At 46.5% G+C, this 18,097-nt stretch overlaps 1 protein-coding gene across 3 annotated transcripts in view; it reads left to right on the forward strand.

Annotated features, from left to right (window-relative positions):
* Positions 1-18,097, forward strand: part of Map3k20 (mitogen-activated protein kinase kinase kinase 20) — a 153,651-nt gene that overhangs the window by 117,417 nt on the left and 18,137 nt on the right. For all 3 annotated transcript variants that reach the window (XM_048426304.3, XM_085680950.2, XM_048426305.3), the window contains exons 12-16: positions 6,946-6,990; positions 8,979-9,009; positions 9,102-9,241; positions 10,818-10,880; positions 12,231-12,323. In XM_048426304.3, coding sequence (XP_048282261.1) covers positions 6,946-6,990; positions 8,979-9,009; positions 9,102-9,241; positions 10,818-10,880; positions 12,231-12,323 — 372 coding nt within the window. The remainder of the gene's footprint in view (positions 1-6,945; positions 6,991-8,978; positions 9,010-9,101; positions 9,242-10,817; positions 10,881-12,230; positions 12,324-18,097) is intronic.

The following is an 18,097-nucleotide window of genomic DNA, read 5'->3' on the forward strand; positions in this document are numbered from 1 at the left end:
TTGTCCTTTGCATAGAAGCCCATGGTCCCAAAGGAACGTGTCTAGGCCTGAACAGGCTGAGCACACACTTGCTCTGAACATCCAACAAAGGCACTCTGTTTTTCGTTTTCCAGAGGTACATAATAATAATCCTAGATTTTAATCTATGTGTAGGAAAAATGAACACTATAAATAGGAAAGACAAATTATCCTTCTTAGACACAAATGCATTCTGACACAGCATCGCCCCCCACCTCTTTCTTTCCTTTTCACTGTGCTCCGTGATGTTGGTTTGAGAAATAAATTCAGGTGCTACTTACCGTGAAGGTCAGGCTACCTAGAGACACTCTCAGTAGACTAGTTTATCTCCCAAAACCTATTTAAGCTATAAACTCCTATAAATAATTACAACCAGATCAAAGGCAAAACAAAACTAAATTCTTTATCGGCCTAACTCAGAGATAGTGTCATTCACTTGACAATGAAAATGAAGCAGCTGTGGTGGGCCGTTTTGTTTAGAAGCACAAACATCAGGTGGGTGTGGCCATAATCCTGGCACCTGGAGGCTGAGGCTGAGGGACAGTGAGTTTAGTAACAGCCTGCCTGAGCTGCACAAGACTCTGTCCCAAGAAAGGGTCAGAAGCCATCTACTAATGTTTAGGAGTGTGTTCGCTTACAAAGTCTTTGGGAATCTGAGATGTGATGTGCTTCTAATCCTCCATGAGAATTGGAAAGTGCCACCCAAAACAAGAAGCATGCACTACAGCCTCATCGAGGGAGAAGTAACTGGTGCAGCGTTCTGGGTGTCTGTCTGCTGGGCAGTCATGGTCATGACAGGAAGGCTAACCTACTTCAAAGAAAGAGGATCAGAAGAAGATGTGTAACCCTGTAGCATAGCGCCAGGCCACGGCAGGTGCCACTTCACGCCAGGGACAGTTAACGGCCAAGTGAAAGGGACACTGAGAAACGAGTGGGTTCAGTCACCTTCGGGGACACTAAACCGTCGATTGCAAGTGAGGCTTGCTCAGAAGTATGAAGCTAAAAGTAGATAGCTTTCAGGAAAGATAGAGAGAGCAGTTCTTAGGATGTAAAATGTGCAAACAGATTTAATTCAGTTGCTCTGGGAACCTGTGTGCCATGGCCAGGTCCACCTGCACTGGGTGTTGACGAACAGGTACAGGTACGGTCTGCCTGAGAGGACGGCTCCCTCTCTACCCATCCTGCTGTAATCCTCTGCACATATGTATTCAGGATTTGTAGCCAGGCCACTCAAACAGAACAACTTAGGGGGAGCAGAAGGGAGGCCTGACAATTCCTGCTTCCCCAGCATGCTGTGAGTACTTGAAGGAGACTGTGGCAGCAGATGCAGGGTCTTCAAGCCTCTTGCACATCTGCCCAGGAAAAAAATAGAGTCTTTTGTTCAACAAGTCTACCAAGTTCTCGAGAATAGCTAGATGACAGTGTTTGCACGCATGGCGTGTGCGTGCTAGTGAGCAGGAGTGTGCTGTCAGGAAAGCATGCATCACAGAATGCTGTGGTTCTTAATGCATGCTGGAGATTGAAACAAGACTGAAGGAAGAGGAGGCTGGTGGGAGAGGCCTTCAAAGCGTGGTCAGAAAAGGCCTGGCTGATGGGTACCATTTACAGAGCCAAAGGTGAAGGGATCTCTGTGAGGAATGAGTTCTGCCCTAGATGGAGGAACATACATACACATCACCACCCACTAATCAAGAGTTGGTTTAGAACATATAAATGGCATGGAAATGGAAATAATGCTGTTTTCTAAATTAATACCTAAATTCATATTCTATATAAAAATTTTAGCATGAAAAATCCGCCAGATAGTGTCACTAAGGGGAAGTTACTGGCTTCTAGCCGCAGACTTAGGTTTACCATATGTCTGCCATCTCTTAACTGCTGCTTTTTCTCCACCAATGTTGCAGCCACGCTCATAGCTCAGTACTCAGTCATGGAGGACTTGGGGCGGGGCAGAACCAGCCTTGGTGACGAGCTTCCAATGCTTCTGTCTGGAGCCATATAACACACCATTAGCTATTTGATGTCTGCTCCAACATGCCAGGCATGGTGGTGCACGCCTTTAATCCCAACCCTTGGGAGGCAGAGGCAGGAGGATCTCTGTGAGTTCAAGGCCAGCTTGGTCTACAGAGTGAGTTCCAGGACAGCCAGGGCTACACAGAGAAACCCTGTTTGGGGGGGTGGAGGAATATTCGTGAGTACCTGAAATCTGGTTCATATAAACAAGATCCTTTAGGGTTCTCACACTATCTATAAAAATTACTAGAAAGCTTTAGATTCAATTAATTTTATAAAGAAATGTCTATTAGTCACATGCAGAATTTCTAATAATGCAGACATGGCACTAGCTCAGTTCTTGGATCAGTTTTTGAAAGGACAAATGATCAGTGTTAGATTTATTTCAATGACCTGACTTACAAAGAAACACAATTCAGAAGTTAAAGAAATCCCAAAACAACGTCAAGGTTCAGAATGAGAATTAGAACTCTAGGTTGCTGTAACAACTGTCAGTCGGACGGCTGAATACATCACCGTTTAGCTTTCTTTACTCGTAAAACTGACCACGTAGAATTTGAGGACCCCTGTGGTAGTTCTTAGCAGAGAGGTGATGTCACCTTGACCGGCCAGAGTACTGCCCAGCCCGTGGCATCCCGCTTCTCAGGGACAGCCCCACCTTGCAAAGATTCCCATCCAAAATCCCCACAGCATTGCCCTGTCCCTCACACGTCTGCGAGTCCAGCTCTACTTTTCCCCCAGACAAAATTACCCCAGCCTTTTCAGAATGCTGATGACACCTCCTGCGTTTTAGGAAGTTGTAGCTTTTTCTCAGAACCCTGGTTGTGGAAATGATTTCCAGTTGCTGGTAGGAACGCTATGAAATGACTGCACCCACCTGCGGGAGGGGCGCTGGCCCATTAAGGTGACTCCACAATGGTACAGCTCAGATGGAGACGCTGTCATTCTGCAGAGTCATTTCGAGGGAATTTTTTCTAATCTTTTTTTTTTTTAAAGCAAAATCACATTTTTATTGTTTCACGAATCACCAGTGGGATACGGTTGAAGGCACACGGCACACTGCTTTTGATGCCCTGAAAATACTGAGGACTGTTTTGGATTTGTTTTTTGGTTTTTTTTTTTTCAGTCCATAACTTTAAAAACAAAATGCAATGAATTCGTTAGACTTTAAACGCCAGCTGAGGTATTCACACCTGATCCCCATTAAAATCAAAGGGCCTAGAGGAAGGGGTGGGGGCGCTTAGCAGAGACTCAGACCCATTTCCCTTCAAGTTACTGTGTATGTATATAACTTGAGTTTTCATTAGCGTGCTAAGATGAAAGATGATTTTAAAACCTAGTGAGTTAAATACGGATTCTTTGAAAACGATTTTGCCACACTAGACCAGGGCAGCCCTGTGAAACTCGTCGAGTCCCGCTACACCACAGACACGCTGTAGAGCATAATTCTTTCTATAATCAGGCACCGTCTGCTGCTTTCGAGAAAGGCCGCTTTCCTGGGTAGACTTCCTCACTGCCACAAGAGGCTCCACCCTGCTGGACGTAGGGTAGCCCGGCAGCATTCTGTGATTGAAAGAAGAATGTCTGTCAGGAAATCGGGACAGGCCCTGTCTTCTCGGACCCCAGCTTTGTGGGCACTGTGTTGCTTGTGTGAGAAACTTTCTGGCATGCGGTTAGCTATTTCAAACTAGAGTTCAGGCACTAGGCAACTGGTTTACAGCGTGTGTGAATACTGTTAATTCCGACATGACACACTGCTTTTGCACTCTAGGAAACTGCTATAGAAAACGTTTCTACCCTTTTGAGTGTGAGCTTTTAAGAGGCGGCATCACCACTGTGTTTTCATAACCACCCCCCCCTTCGCTCCACTGCAATGTTATTCTGAGCAAGTCTTATGCCAAATGCCATGTATAATGTCTGTATGGGAGATTAAACTGCGATCCTGTGTGGTCAGACTGTTTAGTTGCCGGCTTCATAGCTGGAATTTGATATTCCAGCACCGAGTCCACGATGTGTTCAGAAATCCAAGCTGGTGTCATACATTTCGTTCTGATGTGAACTTTTCTCTGCTTTCCTTTGTTCTAAGACTCCATTTTGCAATAAACGTTTTGACAGTAAACCCCTGTGCTATGTGTCGCTGTGTACATAAGATCTTTGTTAGACTGGGTTTCTAACACCCTTTGAGGGAATCAGTGTCACGCACACGCGCGTGAGCGCTAGCTTTTCTCTCGAGTCTGATGGCGTATAAATAATGAATTACTAAAGTGATAGGGCAGTCGTGAGAGATTTCTTTTTTTTTTTTTTTAATCCCCAAAGAAAAGAGAAAGGCTTAGAACTCATCCACGACAGATGTGCTGATATGTTAACAAGACACAGGAAACATGAAGGAGACGCGAGCCTCTGTGTGGCTGGAGATCGTTAACTCTTAGCCCCTGTCTTGCCAAATTCAAACCGTCTTGCCGTGGCGCCTGGTCCCAGCCCTCCTCTCACTGATCTTTGCACGCCTCTGCCAACTCCTGCTGGAAGGCGCGGCAGGCAAGGCTCGGGTCTTCCTGCGCCATGACGCTGATGAGCCAGCCACGGAGGAGCGAGCACTTCGCTGTCCTTGGCATATTAAAACTGAAGATTCCGGCTATTTCCTTTACAATCTTTATCAAGAAACAGTGGTTCCTCAGTCTTGTTAGCACATTTGGAAATTATATAGAAGTCAAAACACCACACACACACACACACAGAGAGAGAGAGAGAGACACGCACATACCCCACATCACATTCACACAGGCGCTGACACGCATCCTGTAGAAACAAGCCTTAACGCAGGACAATCCTTCTGTATAGTTTCTCGATGTCTCTTCCTTCACATTGGTATCCGCGGTGGGCAGGAGGGATGGCATGTTTGTGCAGCTGTATCCAGCTGCCCCACGGAGAGGTAAAGCCTGTCGTGTGTTTTCTTTGAGATCCACTTCAGATGCACTTCCTTGAGTCTCTCATCCACGCTGTTCAAGCGGGCGAGCGTGCTGGGTGACTCCTTCGTAGTGTGTGTGTTTCAGAGGAAGGACGCCCATGAGTAGCAGAGTATGTAGGGAACATGACTGACTTGAGCACGCGCTTTATGTCCTTGCAACCTAGATGTAGTACCTAGAGTCTGCACATCCACGTGTGTTTCAACAGTGGGGTTCAAAATAATAAAACCTGCTCTGCCACACCCGGAATCGGCTTCTTTCTCTTCTTCCTCCAACATAAGCTCACTGCAGCCTGTGTTCCGGTTAAGTGAGCACATCACACCCACGCCAGCCCCATGGCCAGTCTCTTACCCAGTTGTTCTTCCTCACCTTCCCTTTCCCCAGGGCCTGCAATCCTCAGCCCAAGCCACTAGCCTTCCGTTCCTCTGCTATATGCTGCGGGACATTGGTCTTCTTATGCCTATCAACACAGAGCAGACTACCAAATAATCTGGCAGCTGAATACATGTGTCCTTCACGCAACCATTTCATTCATTTTATAAGGTAGCATGAGGAAGAGTATGCAGATGGGACTAGAGAGAGAAGTGGGTTGGTAAAATGCCTTCTCTACATGTCTGAGGACCTGAGTTCAAATCTCAGCACATAAATAAAGAGCCAGCTATTGTGACATGGCCTCATATCCCAGACAGGGATATATATGGGGTAGACAGGCGGATAGGTCTCTGGCGCTCACTGGACAGGAGGTCCAGCCTAATTGATGAGCTCCAGGTCAGCGAGCAGTACCTGAGGAATGACGCGCCAAGGTGGAGAATTCCAAGGGTACATACGTGCATGTACCCACACACATACAAATATGCATGTGTCCATACAAATGTACCAGATATTATGCATTACTAACTAAAAGAATAATGATAAAAGTGGCCTCTCCTGAGTATAATCCACAGATGTTCCACTCAGGTCTAGTAAAATTCTTTATAGGGATCATGCTTTTCCTAGCGGTCTGAGAGTGCAGTTTGTAATAAATATCTCTAAGTTGAAAAGATTAATTTAGCCACCGTCAGACTGTCACACAGCAGTAGAAGCAACTACATTCAACTTTCTAACCTTCTTCTTGCTGTCCTTTGAGAATTTCATCCATGTGCACACAAAGTGTTTGGATCGCACCTCCCCCGGTCTAATCCCTTTACCCTCTCTGCTCACAAAGAAAGACCAAAATGGTCAGAGGCAGAGTGATACTTTGGCATATTCTTTCATGAATCATGAGTCACGAATCATGACTACAGATCTTGACAAGTCAAGCTAGTTGAAGCTAAGGCTATACTACACTCTAGCCCACGGGATACAGGCCTTTTCAAGTTATGAAAGTATGTGCTGTTTAGCCCATAACCATGGAAGGCTCTGATGACGGGCTCTGCAGATCCCCATTCCACACGTGTCCCTGACAGGGAGATGTGTTAGTCTGTGTTCGAGCAACTCGGAACCCTGATGCCTTAGGACAGTTCCAACCTCACGTGTTCTGGCTCCTCCACGCTAGGAACCTTTGAGAACAGGCAAAACAAGTCACCTGGTTACTTATGGTTGTTTTGGAATTTCTGGTGGTAAATTTTCCTATTATCCTACTGCTGGTCGAGAATTCCAAGGCTTCTCTGAGGGCTGGTGAATGTCAGAAAGGCCTTGATCCCAAGGCCTATGCCAAAGAAGACTCTACCAAGTCCCCCTTAAAACAGCGCACAAGGTAGCGTGCATTGTTGCCAGAAACTGATTTACAAACTGGCCATGGGGCTCAGCGTCCTTGAACCCTGAGAACTTCCTCTGAAGGTTGAGGGAAAGGGTCTTCCTCTCAGCCGAGCCAGAGGAAGCCAGAGCAGCAGGAGAGCTGAGGTGAGAAGACACCAGAAAGGTGAGGGTAATGTCACTTCCCTTTTTCATGTCCTTCGTATCTCCCACGCAGCTGCTGCCTTCCTTTGAGATCAGTGCTTGGGATGAAGACGACGTGGTAAGCCTGCTTCTGCTGATGCCTCATGGGAGCTGGACAGGAGGCGGGCAGAGCTGTCCACATACTCGGAAGTGCAGTTAGAGAGCTAACTAGCAGAAATTAACACGCTTCTCTTTTTACATCAATAAATGATTTCGTAGTGGTTGAAAAATAAGGACTCAATAGCAAAAGCAACTAGCTCTTCAGATATTATGAGAGTTCCATCTTCCTAACTGACTCTGAAAAGACTCCAGAGTATAGTAATACCAATAGCAAGATAAAAGCTATACTATATTATATATAATATATACCTATATATACCACACACATATGTATATATGTGTGTTGTGTGTGTAGTATATCTATATATATATACTCCAGAAAGAATATAGTAAATCCAATAGCAAGATAAAAGCTATCTATATTATATGTAATATGTATCTATATATACCACACACATATGTGTATATATATATGTGTGTGTTGTGTGTGTAGTGTATATACATAAATACTCCAGAATATAGTAATATCAATAGCAAGATAAAAACTATGATTCAGGATGCCAAATACACATTCTTGAAAAATATTCGATTCTTAAACTTTCCTTCAATGCCAGCACTACACTTGAGCACGGAGGAGGAGAGACAGCGACAGGCTGGAATTCCCTGCACAGGTTCCCCTCCCCCCTCAGGCCTGCTCATTAAATGACAAGATGCCTAACCGCCTCCCTGACCCTGGCCTTCCCCAGGGGGAATGGACAGAGTGCGCCCCATCATCTTACATCCCAGGAGGCAGGATACTTAAGTCGGCAGGAAGGCTGCGTGCAGCTCTGGGTAGACTCCCTGAGGAGCAATCCCAGGTAGCCAGTTCTCTCTCTGTATCTGCTTCCTTAATGGCAAAACAATTTTGAGAGCTGCTGATGAGAGACTTCAGGGACCCGTGCCTGTCCAGGGCCATTTTACAAGCTCAAGGGCATCATTACATGAAGAAGGAAATAAAGGTGAAATGCTAGCCAGCCCTGCAAGGATGGGCTCCACCCCAGGGAGACAGACACCCCAGGGCATCTCAAGGAAAAGAGTTATGATTGGGAAAGCCAGGATACCTGCTTTAGACCTCAGTCTGGTGTGGGGATGGGGTATGGCCCCTCTGCCCTTTGCTTTTTATAAAGTGAGCTTCCATCAACAGAAGGCAGCTGCATAGGCCCCGCAAAGTAAAGAAGCTGGGTACCAGCTTCCTGTCTCTCCCTATTCCCTGAACCCTAGAAGCCGAGCCTCTTGCCAGCCCTGGCCCTGAACTTAATTGCGTCCTCCCCAGCTACGAGGGTGGTCCATCTCCTTTGAAAGGAAATTAATTTGAAAGAACTGAGTTCTCTGGGCTATTTTTAGTCTTTGCTGCAAGGTTAAGTGACTCCCATGCCATTCAGCTAAAAGTCTATTGTCAAGGGACCCCGGGAACCAGTGTGACTAAGCCTGGCCTCTTCTCTGTGTGTCTTCACCAAGGTAACATTAGGCCACCAGTAAACAGGTGTCAGATGATATACAGAGACAAGGACCCCTGGGTATAACCTCCTCACTGGACACAGAAAGTACCATCTTTCGCATGCCCCCCAAATGGCTACCATGGCCGAATAGGCCTAGTCAAGGTCCTCAGTCTGTCCATCTCCCTGTCCACTGCTGTGTGACCCTTGCTACTCACACAGTTCCCGAAATAAGTACCGTGGCTTAAGTCACTACCTGCACGTGTAAATTGAAACGTCATTATTGGGCCTCCTCCAGCAAAAATGTAAGCTCTCTCCCAAGGAAGTCTCTCAACTGCCCAGTGCCTCCTGCGGGAGGAATATCTCCAATTGGAAAGCTTGAGGCTTTAAAACTACAAAGAAGGCTCTTTCATCTTCCCCTTGCGGCTAAGTTAGAGACATCTGAATCTATTGGAAACTGTTTTCTTGTTGAGAATAAATGGCTAACGCCCGTATGTGACCATCCCGAACCTTGTGTGTCCTCTCTTCGCAGTACTTTTGGGTTCAGCAGCTCGTCCGGAAAGGCAAGTGACATACATTACCTTCTCACTTATGGAGTTCACTTTGTCGAGCTATGATGTCGCCTCACTTCCCGCCTTCTACACGTCTCCCCCAGGTGACTCTTCGGTAGAGATGAGCAGCTACGCGAGCTTATTTAAGGAAAACAACATCACAGGCAAGCGGTTGCTGCTTATGGATGAGGAGGATTTGAAAGACATGGGCATTGTCTCCAGGGGACACATCATTCATTTTAAGGTACCCGGTGGGAGAGCATCAGTCAGTCAGCCGAGTACGTGCTGGACAGTGGGCCCTGTGTTAGCGAGCAGGGATGAACCCATCACAGTGGAGGACATCAGGGGCTGAAACGCCTCCAGCCTTGCCCCTAACCAGCTGCCACACCTGTGCCGCCCCTGTTCCCACCTCAAAACCCCACAGCAGTTACCTGGCCACCGTGGTGTAACACCCCTGTACTGTGAGGAAGCCTCTAGTCTGGGGGTGGGGTGGGGGGTATACTATACACTATCCTGTGGAATGACAGCAAGAGAGACGCCTCCAAGGGGAGGGGGCTGGGCTGGGGGCGGATCTCTGAAAGGAAGTCATAAAGGCTCAGAACAAGGAACTTTATTAGCCAGGTGAAGGAATTTGCACTGGAGGTGTGTGAGGGAGGAAGCCTCATGGACCAGAGGACTGGAACTAGAAAGGGGGAAGGAAGAAACAATGACAAGAACACGGCTTTTCACCTAAATCCGCACCCCACGAAGGTTCTGCCAACAACCTCCTTTCACTCAGAGTACCCCACCCTCATTTTCCTATGCCTGTCCCACTAAAGTCCAAAGAGAACCAATCATTCACATTGTTCCAAAGAGCCCAGGTGCTGTAGGAACCAAGTCTGTAATGTCTCAGTGACCTTGGGACAATGGCTGGGCACTAACCTACCAGAGAGCATCTGCAAGACGAAGCAGGACCATGACGTCTCCCCTACAAGGTGGACAAGAAGGCACACGCACAAACATCCATTGCAAAAACTGGCCAAGCACGTAATCTCTCCTGGCTGAGGTGTGCCACTGCAGGAAAAATTACTTCCCTCAGTACAGAGGCATCTGTCCTGCAAAAGAGACATTTTGTAGATCTTGTCCTGTGTAGCAGATGCTGTGTAAGACACTCCCACCGGCCATACCCTCTTCCGTCTTCACCAACTTCCCTCAAGGGTCAGCCAGAGGGGAAGGGACTAACAAGCTGTGAGACTTTAGCAAACCAGAAGAGGTTTGAATCTTTCTAGACACAGTGGGGCGACAGAAGTGCCCTATCCGTGCTGGCTGGTGTCATCAGACAAGTAATGTCCCAGCTCCCTATTTATGGCTCATTAAATTCACTGTGTCTGCTTGCAAGACTGGGCCTGTGGGAATTCAAAGAATCACCCAGCCCTAAAGGGATTTACATCCCAAAGAGACACAGCACAGGTGTACAACTTCTTACAAGCGGTTGGAAGAAAGGGACAGTTCATTACCTTGACCAGTGGAGACAGAGAGGAGAGACTCCGTGATAGAGGATGAGGATGAGGGGGGCTTTGAGCTGGATCAGGGGAGGACAGGACAGGACAGGACAGAAGATGTCCAGTCTCCTGTTCCTTGCAATGATAGCAAACTACCACCTCTACTTTGATGAGCAGACATATGCTCAAGCAACATCTTGGAGATGTTAACATCCCCAAGATAGTCTATGTACTATGTAGAGAATATTTGGGGTGGGGGGGGGGGGTAGGTTCAGTAATTCTAACAACCTTTGGTATCTTCAAAGCATTAATGAAGTCATGTGATCTTTCTCCTTGCAGTCAGCTATTGAGAAGCTAGCCCACGATTACCTGAACCTGTTCCACTTCCCACCGCTAATTAAGGTGAGTGAGGTTTCCTCACCGAAGGCTCCCTACTTTTATTGGCATAGGCACCTGCCATGTCCACACCTGTTTGCTAATGTCTCAAACTGTTGTTTGAAGTGAAATTTAATTACATCTGTCCAACAAAAGACCCTTTGATGGCTATGATCTCTATAAGTTACATGCATGTGTTTCCCACACTTTGAAATATTAACGACACATTCAAGATAAGAATAGTGCCCCTCACAGACATTATAGGTGAAGGGCCTCTGGCCTCGTGCCTCATTCTAGAGGCTTTTAAGTTACTAAAGGAAGTCACACACCAGAGCTCTGGGTTGCCACTTACCCTGGGGGTGGGGGTGTCATTCAAATAGAACATTAAAGGGCAGTCCCCTTTCCTATCCATGGGAATACACCCCAGCACCCCTCCCTGCAGATGCCTGAAACTGAGATTAGTGAGATTAGCGCCAAACCCAAATATACTGCTCTTTCCTGCGTGGAGATGCCTGTGATAGCTTAATATATAAACTGGGCACAGTGACAGATTGACAATAACCAGTAATAAAATAAGTTATTTTAAAACTTATGAACTGTTTATTTCTACAACTTCTATTTAAAACATTTTTTGGACCAGAGTTGACTGCAGGTAACTGAAAACATGAGAAACAAAACTATGAACCAAGAGGGACCTACTGCACTTAGCATCTGGTTGTGACCAGCCTAAGGGTGCATGACATGATTCATTAGAAAATTAGCAAATGCTGGGACTACTCCCCAGAGCTGTGCTAGCTCACCAGCAGCTATGGCTTCCCATCTCTCAGCCCTTGGGTCTCTCAGTCTGCATACCTTGGAGAAGCTATAGGTTTCCTCTCTGAAAAGAGTGTAGAAATGTTTTGAGTGTTTTGATGCTCTCTCTCTGGCTGGAATCTTACCATGCATCCAGAGCAAAATGCGCTTCCAGCAAAAAACGCACAATGCCAGCTGCATGCAGAAAACCACCCTAGTGACGCTGTTCGGAAGAACACAGGGGAAATCACTCAGCGGGGTTCTCAGCGCTGTGTCAGTTCTCTTGCTTTCAGCCATTAGTTAGTTTATATCTTAATCTAGTGATAAAAGTTCAATAACAGAGTAGAATGGGAAACCCTGTTAGCACCAGGCACTGGAAAACTGCAGAAGTGTAGGCAGGGGTTCAGGGCTAGGGACCCCTTGACAATCAGAACCAGGAGCGGGGCTGACCATGAAGTGTGGGCTGAGCAGTAGGGGCCTGGTGGGCTCTTCCCTGTAGCAGGAGTGGGGAAAAAGACCTCCTTTACCTGAGAAGTCAAAGTGAAAACGCCGTCTCTAAGGGCAATATCTGCTTCTCTATTTTAGGATTCAGGAGGGGAACCTGAAGAAAATGAGGAAAAAATTGTGAACCTTGAACTTGTGTTTGGTTTTCACTTGAAGCCAGGAACTGGCCCACAGGTAACAAGTTTCCAAACCTTTGGGCATTTTTCATCTGTAACTCAGTGGTTTCTCTGCCCCAGCCCCAACCACCTGGTGACATGATTCGGAATAGAAGTGTAGACTGAACACTTCGTCAAACAGAACCTAGCTGACAGGCTGCCAACTTGCTCTGGAATCCAATCTAGGAAATATGTAACTTCTGTCAGTAAAGAATCCTGGGGGAGACCACCCAAACTCCCAAGATCACATAGCAAAACACAGGCCACGTGAGTTTTGGCAATTGCTCACTCTGCCTTCTGGCTCCCTACTCTTGAGAAAAGTCAGAATAAAACCACACTGAGAGTAGAACAGAGACAACGTGGGATCTGGGTTATCAGCTCCAGGAGGGCAGCAGGGCATTTGACCTACGCTCCTCCAGTGAGACCTATACTTTACATCATTTTCAGCCTGGTGGCAGGGGGGTCGCGACGGCAGCGGTGGTCTGCCTACGTAGCATGTGGGCCTGTGCTACTTCAGATTACTGTAAATAGCTAATAGCATCTATTAATTGTTATGCGTAATGCAAAGAGTATTTGTATGAATTACTTTTTCTCATTGCTGTAAGGAAATGCTGGTAGAAGCCACTTAAGAAAAAGGGATCCTTTGGGCTTGTGGTGTAAGAAGGGATACAATCCATCACAGGGGGAAGACGTGGCAAGCATGACATGGCATGTCACGGCTAGCCACATTGCCATCACACTCAGGAATCACAGAAACGGAATGCTAATGCCTGCACTTGTTACACAATCTGGGAGCCCTGCCCACGGAATGGTGCCCCCCACATTCAGGGTGGGTTTTTCCTCCCCCTACCCCTTAACTCTCTCTGGAAATACCTTCTATGAGAGACCCAGAAGGACAGTTCCTAGATGATTTCTAAATTTAGTCAAGTTGACAGTGAAGATGAATCGTCACAATGCTAGCATATAAATGTGACTCTTCCCTAATTTGCAGATGTGGATGCTGGGACGCGGAGGGGCTGAGTGTCCTGCCATCCCAGGGTTACATACATAACCAGAACGTAGCTGGATTAAAAATTTGTTTGATTTGAGGTTTAGTTTATTTGTTTACTGTGTGTGTGTGTGTGTGTGTGTGTGTGTGTGTGTAGGTGTGTAGGTGTCCTTAGAGTCTAGAAGAGGGTATTCCCTGGAGCTCAGGTGCTTTGGAAAACCAGCAAGTGTCCATAACTGCGGAGCCATCTCTCTAGCCCCAGCCTGTGTTTGACCACTGTATAACTTGTACTTTTGCTTTGCGGCATCAAGGGACTGATATTAACTCCTCCCACCTGTAGCTTGTGTAGCTAGGGAAGGTCTGCACAGGCCTGGCTGCTCTCCAGGCCATTGCTTAATAAAACCTTGCTTCTCAAGCCAGTCCCGGCTCTAGCGCTTGGGACCTGGGAATGGCTGTAAATTGTGGGGGTGGAGTTTCACCTGGAACTTGAAAAGCTGCTCTTTCTGGACAACTGTTGGGGAATGTTCCGCCTTCACCACCGCAGGGTATTGATGCACTAAGGGTCGGGGGAGGGGGCTCTGTGTGGCCACAACATGTAAATATGAGAGAGCTGTTCTGCAAATTACTGTCTCCTCACTCTTGTTAGAGGCAGAAAGAATGAGGGTGGAAGTAAGTGCCTTCCTCTCTGCAGCACCGAAGGACCTTCCAACCCTGCCACACACTCAGGCTTGTCCATAGCAAACAAGGTGTCTGTTCCCATGCCCCTCTTTTAGTATCCTCAACTTTGTGATACTCTAAAGCTTTCTTACTATAACCTGATTTGCAGGGAGAGAGGGAAAATGTCCTTGATAGAGACTTCTCAAGAAAAACTTCCAACAAGAAAATGTTGCAGGTAGTGAAAATATGTACTTGGTAGTTTGGAAATCTGAAACATATTCTTTAGTAAAACTCAGAAGCTATGATTTTTTTTTACCATAATAATGTGTACCTTTTAAGTTCTGGACTATAGACAAGTACAACTTTTGATAGTCTGCATCCCTGGTCACCCACCTAGAATTGTCACCCCACCCACTCATTTAACATACAGAACCGAGGGCCTACTGTATGCCTGTATTTTTGCTGAATGCTCAGAATGCAAAGTTAGAAAGTACAGCCTTGGCTTACAAGAAATCCATAGCATCTTGAGGGAAATAGAGAAGATCAATGAGTGGATACAGACCAGGGCCACATACATCAGTCTTTGCACACACACACACACACACACACACACACACACACACACTCGATACACATCTACTTGTAGGTGAGAAAGAAGTAAGGGACGGTCTTCAAGTCTCTCTGATAAAATGATGCTAAAATTCAAACTGGAACCACTGGGATTCGTTTGGTATGGGAGGCAGAGGGGCCCGTATACATGAAGGCAGGCAAATACAGGAAGCTCCTCTTGGGCTCCTTTTCATGGACCTGATTTAAGTGTTTTCCCCTTGGGAAGACTTAACACAGAGCAAGGAAGTGGTGTGATGAAAATGAAGGCCAGAGAGGGGCTGCTGGACACAAAAAAACCCATTTGCTGTGCCAAGCTAAGAAACCAAAAAGTTTCAAACCAAGCAGGTAAGGGCTGGCGTGTTTTTAAAACATTGCTCGGAAGTTGAGGAGGGCAAATCCGGGTAGGGCCAGGCCAGTGTGGGGAAGATCTGTGGGTCAAGAGAGAACCAAGCTAAAAGTGAGGAGGACAGCTGGGCAGTGGTGGCCTTTCATCCCAGCAGAGGCAGGCAGATCTCTATGAGTTCGAGGCCAGCCTGCTCTACAAAGTGAGTTCTGGGAAAGCCAGGGCTATTGCACCAAGAAACCCTGTCTTGAAAAACAAAGAAAAATGCCCAAAATCAAAAGTGATGAGGACAAACTGGGGCAGAGCTGTGGGCCCCAGGACACATTGAGTTGGAAGCCATGAGACCTAACACTCACTAGAGATGGGATGAGAGAGAGGAAAAGCAAGGAGCCAGGACCGGGACAAAGGTTTCTAACTGAGCAGCTGGATAGATCGTGTTATAAAGCAACAGATCAAAAGGAAACCCTGTTGTGTGGGTGCCCTGTAAGGTGCCAGGAGCAGAAGGAAGTAGCTGACATGGGGTAATCAGGAAATGCTTTGGGGAAGGAAGGCCTAAGCTTTGAGCTGGAGCTCGAAGAGGTTGATGAGCCACCTCAAAATAGTTACCTGAACACCACAAGTGAAACCTGTCTTTAGAGACTTTCTAGAAATCTTAACTATTGTATGACTGCCATCTCACCAGTCCCTTGGCATTTATGCCAGGTGCACGTGAAACAATGGTGTCATCATTGATTGAGAAACAGATAACAGGATAAAGTATGTGGCTAGCCTGGGATGAGGTGACCATGGCCAGAGCCAAAAATAATGATTTGATTTTTGTTTCTATTGTGTATGTGCTAACTCATTGAAGCCATCTCTAAACCCACATAAAACGGTCAGAGAATAGATTACTGTCTCGTTCCACAGTACCCCACTATGGCACTCTACACCCTAAATAACAAAATACTTCTTCATAAGCAAACTTTGAATGGCAATTATAGTTCATATGAGAACCTTATTACCTTGACCCTTAAAGGTAGAACCCATTAGGGGGGAAAAAGATTTCCTCAAAATCCCTATAAACTGGGTTCTCACAAACCTACTTTGCAACCCACTCCTAGACTAGAAAGAAAACCTCACAAAAACACTGTGTAGCGCACCACACCCGTCTACGCTCTATGAGCTACCTTACAGTTTGTGAGCCAGGCGAGGGGCTGGAGATTGAAACACACAAAAACACACAGACAGAGACATGGATCATCCTTGGTGCCAGAATGCTCCAAGAATGCCCCCTTTATTGAGTCCAGGGGCAGCTTATACAGGGATAGCCACGCCCCAGGCAAACACACCAGAAACCACTCCCCTGCCATCAGGAACTCCTGAGGGTCTCGTGCTCAGAGCAGCTGTAGGCACTCAGATCAGGGGAAAACAAGTTGTTGACAAGAAATTCAGGATCTGGGGGTTCACAGCTCCCAACAACACTGGAATTCTTAAATCCGCCCCAAACCCTTTGCTTGATGTCACTTTTCTTTCACAAGTAAAATGAGAAGGATGTCCAAACAGGAGCCACTGGGAACAACGTGTGACAGTGATTCCTTTCGTGGAAATAACGGCCACCTTTCCTCTCTGCCTTTGACTGTGGAGTCACTAGGCCTTTGCGTTGTCATAACAAAGTGCCTGGCAGAAAGGATTCAAGGGAAGATGGATGCATTTTGGAGCATGGTTTCAGAGGATTTCAGTCCCTTGTGGCAAGGAAGGCATGTGCAGCAGTTCAGTTCTTAACAGGGAGCTTGGGGTCGAGGCCACTGACATCAGGGGTGGACCAGGAAGCAAAGAGCATGATGAGAATATGCGGCCAGATGCAGCCTCAAGGCCCACCCCTAGCGACCTTCCTCGACCAATCAGACCCCACCTCCTAAACATTCCACAACTTTCTAAAAGAGAACCACTGGGGCTGGAGAGATGGCTCAGTGGTTATTCTGGAGGACCTGAGTTCAATCCCCAGCAACCACAAGGTGGCTCACAACCATATATAGTGGGATCCGATGCCCTCTTCAAGCATAAAGTCAGACATACAGATAGAACACTCATATACATAAAATAAATAAATCTTTAAAGAAGAAAAAAGAGAGAAGGAAAAAGTGTTCCAAACATGAAACAAATAAATAAGTCTTAAAAGAAGAAAAAAGAGGAACCACCACTTAAGGAAAAAGTGTTGCTAACATGAGCCTGCGGAGGTCATTTCAAGTGGTATGCCATTTCAATAACTTGATGCCTACCAAGAACAGAAATCAGGATTTGATTTTATATACAAATACCTGCAGAGAGCCAACCCTTCCTTGTAAGAAATTTCTACTAAATGACTTTTCTTAGCTTCAGTTTTTCCCCAAATGGCTCTGGCATGAGGTTGATTCAAAGACCCTTAGGAGCCCATCCCTATCTGAATGTGTGTGCCTTCACTACGACCCAAGATGTCAGCACGATACCTGGTCTACGATCTTTATTTCTCCTGCCGCCCTCTTCCGTAGACCTAGGATCTGCCAGCCTCCAGCGTTATGCACATGCCAGACCTTCTCCCACCAGCAAAATGTCCTTTTTTATTCCCTGCCCTAAAACAGCCTAGCAGGGAGGAAAAAGCATGTTTGTGCCAGTGGTGGTACCGGATGAGGATGGGCCTTCCTCTGGTTCAGTGGTCCTGGGCCTTACTCTAGTTCAGTGGTCCTCAGTCTTCCTAACGCTGCCGTCCTTTAATGCAATTCCTCGTGCTGTGGTGACCCCCAGCCATAAAATTTATTCTTGCTATTTCATAACTGTAATTCTGCTACTGTTATGAATTGTGATGTAAATATCTGAAATATGATCCTTGTGGAGGTCTCGGCCCACTGGCTGATAACCTGCCACTCTCTTTGACCAGCTCTAAAGAACAAAGTTAATTATTTATTTTATTAACACACACATACATATATATGGAAGTTACGGCAATCAAACTGGGAGAAAGTGAGTCTTCCTAACCTTGTATGCCTCCCGTGTGAGAGGTAGGAGATAGCTCTAACTCCTCTGATAACTATGGCTACATCCTACTTCTGACTGACACTTTGCAAACATTTTGAATGCCATCTTTTCAACACAGCGTGATGGAGGACAGCACCCCTATTTTAGCTTCCCCGAGAGGAAGCCAAGGAGAGCTGAGGTGCCTTGCCCAGATCCCCTACCTGGT

The sequence above is a fragment of the Myodes glareolus genome, chromosome 21, assembly GCF_982192425.1.
Source record: "Myodes glareolus chromosome 21, mMyoGla1.1, whole genome shotgun sequence".
Taxonomy (NCBI): domain Eukaryota; kingdom Metazoa; phylum Chordata; class Mammalia; order Rodentia; family Cricetidae; genus Myodes; species Myodes glareolus.